The following is a 2,500-nucleotide window of genomic DNA, read 5'->3' on the forward strand; positions in this document are numbered from 1 at the left end:
GCTCCGAGGCCACTTCTCTGGTATCTCCTCCCATCAGCTCTCCCGTCTCCTTTTTCCTCTCCCATCGCCTCCATTTGTTTTACCTACGTCGCATCTGTTTTTCCCCCCCCTTCTTCCGGTCTCCCAGCACTTTGCTCTGCCACTTGTCCATCCCTGACCCTGTGTTGTTTTGTGGTGGAGAAGGTGGAGGCCCACAAAGTGAAAGGAGAAAAGGATGGAAGGGTGAAGGAGAAAGAGTGGGTGTGATGAAGATAGAGGGGTAGAGATGGAGAGAGAGATGGAGGGAAACACTGAGGAGAAGAAAAGGGAGGAGAGACAGAAGGGGGGCAGAGAGGAGGAGGAGGGGGGTCTGTAGTATGTCTCCTCTCTCTGTAATCATGTTAACTGGCGGCTCCAAGCCTGGCCTCTTCAGCTGCTACACACACACACATACACACACATGCACACAGCACCTGTGTATGCCTGACAGACAGCTCATTCATCACAATTAACCAATTACAGCCTCCGCCGATCTGTCTGAACCCGCCTACTGTGGGAGGGAAGGGAGGACAGAGAGGAGAGGAGTGGAGGGCAAAACGGAAACCGTGAAGGAAAAAGAAAAGTAGTGTGCACTTGTTGTTGTTTTTTGTGGTGTACGTCATTGTGTTTTGTGTTGTGTGCATATTTCATGTTCCGTGTGTGTGTGTGTGTGTGTGTGTGTGTGTGTGTGTGTGTTTACCTGAGGCCACAGTATTGATGGCCCCCTCCTGTCCGATGATGTGCTCCTTCAGCCTCCTCTCCAGGGGGAACCTCCGCCTCTCGGCCGCCTCTCGCCGAGCCTGCAGCTCCTGGAACTAGATGGAGGTGCGGAAGGCGAACATACAGAAAACGGACGAGACAGCCAATGAATAAGGGAGAGAAGGGAGACGGGTAAGAAATCACCTCTCCGGGGAAATACACAGGGACACATTATCATCATCGGTTCTTCTTCGCCACTCTGCCAACTTCACAGCTTAAGAGTGAGCGGCCGACACGCAAACACATACAGGGTGCATCCCAAGCCCCCCCCCCCCACCCCCACATCTCTACATCATTTAGTACCAGACTGAAGAGAGACAACCGATGAAACTCAAGTGTACCACGACTAAGTCTTATATTTGATTTGTTTTCTAAATCACCATCCAAAACACCTCATAATCAGAATATCAATATCAAAATATACAGACAATACTTAACAAATACTTACAGACACATTCTCTCAGTAGACAGTATTTTTAACCGGAGAAAACGCTGCTGCTCTGCTGCTAATAAATGAATCAAATTTAAGAGGCTTGGGATGCACATCTAGACTTTTGTGCAAAGCTAGAACTAAGAGCACTGATGCAGAATCCCTTCTGCATGCAACAGTAAAGCCTTTTCTCACTCTTTTTTCCTACTGGTGGTGGTGTTCAATCTCTCTAATTCCCTTACCCCCCGATAACAGATAGAGAGAAGGTAGAGTGTGGAGGAGGCTCTTTAACACACTCCACCTCTCCGTCTTCATTACAAACACGCCGTTCCTCTTTTCTGCAGACTTTATCCACCTCTCTGGGAAATCTGGTCTTTCCCTTTTATTCCTTTTCGCATATTCTCTCTCGCAGCCACCCCATGACTCCGCCGTCCTCTCCTCTTTGTCTTCTCAGACTCCAGGTTTTCACCCTGCAGTGGAGGCAGGCTGCTTATTCTCTCTCTCCATCTTGCTTAGCTCTGGCCTGCTGTCAAGCCGGTGGATAACTACGAGTAACTCGAGTTTTATTTAAGAAAAACAGCTGACCCCACCTCTACTGCTACCGAACCTCGGCGTCCCCCCTCAGCTCCCAATTTAAAACCTGTTTTATCAAATTGAAAAAAACCCACCGACTATTCCAGTAAATATTAACAATTTACAGACAGCATTCTGAGCTTATAAATAAAGCTGATGATGCTAAAGACGTTTACGGCCTTTCTTGTGGAAAATGTAAATCTGGGCAAATTTTGAGGTCTGGATAAAAACATATGAAATGAAATATCTTTATCAGTATTTGGAGATGACTTACTTTGAATTTCAGGTTATATCAAGTCATATCACGACATCTTTACAAAGTTGTGATATAATGCTCTAACTTTCCTCCTCAGCATGCGTTTTTAACCCCAGTTAACCTCCACCAGCTTTCACCAGTCCAATACTCAATAGCACCCGTCACTCAGCCAGCACGCTCACATAGACCTCCTGAGGAGTGTGTGTCTGTGTGCATGAAGGCAAGTAAAGGACACAGATGTTGCTGAGCCAATAGTGCAGAGTCATTGGCACACCAAACACATTACCTGGTTGCTTGTTCTGCACTGAAAAACAAAACAAAGAGCGTCTCTGTGTGAGTGTGTCATACCTTGCCCTCAAACTCCTGCAGCACTTTGTTGACGTCTCCCTCTTTGGCGTAGGCCCGCGCTGTGTGTCCCAAACCGTTGGTCTGCAGGGGGTTGGCACCTGTATGCAAGCATGCAA

General features: G+C 47.5%; 1 protein-coding gene across 1 annotated transcript in view; it reads right to left on the reverse strand.

Annotated features, from left to right (window-relative positions):
• Window positions 1-2,500, reverse strand: part of clpb (ClpB family mitochondrial disaggregase) — a 27,444-nt gene that overhangs the window by 9,744 nt on the left and 15,200 nt on the right. The window contains exons 6-7 of the mRNA XM_084020050.1: window positions 2,385-2,482; window positions 719-833 (exon numbers count right to left, since the gene is read on the reverse strand). Of these exons, the coding sequence (XP_083876176.1) occupies window positions 719-833; window positions 2,385-2,482 (213 nt within the window). The remainder of the gene's footprint in view (window positions 1-718; window positions 834-2,384; window positions 2,483-2,500) is intronic.

This window comes from Eutrigla gurnardus, assembly GCF_963514095.1.
Source record: "Eutrigla gurnardus genome assembly, chromosome: 10".
Classification (NCBI taxonomy): domain Eukaryota; kingdom Metazoa; phylum Chordata; class Actinopteri; order Perciformes; family Triglidae; genus Eutrigla; species Eutrigla gurnardus.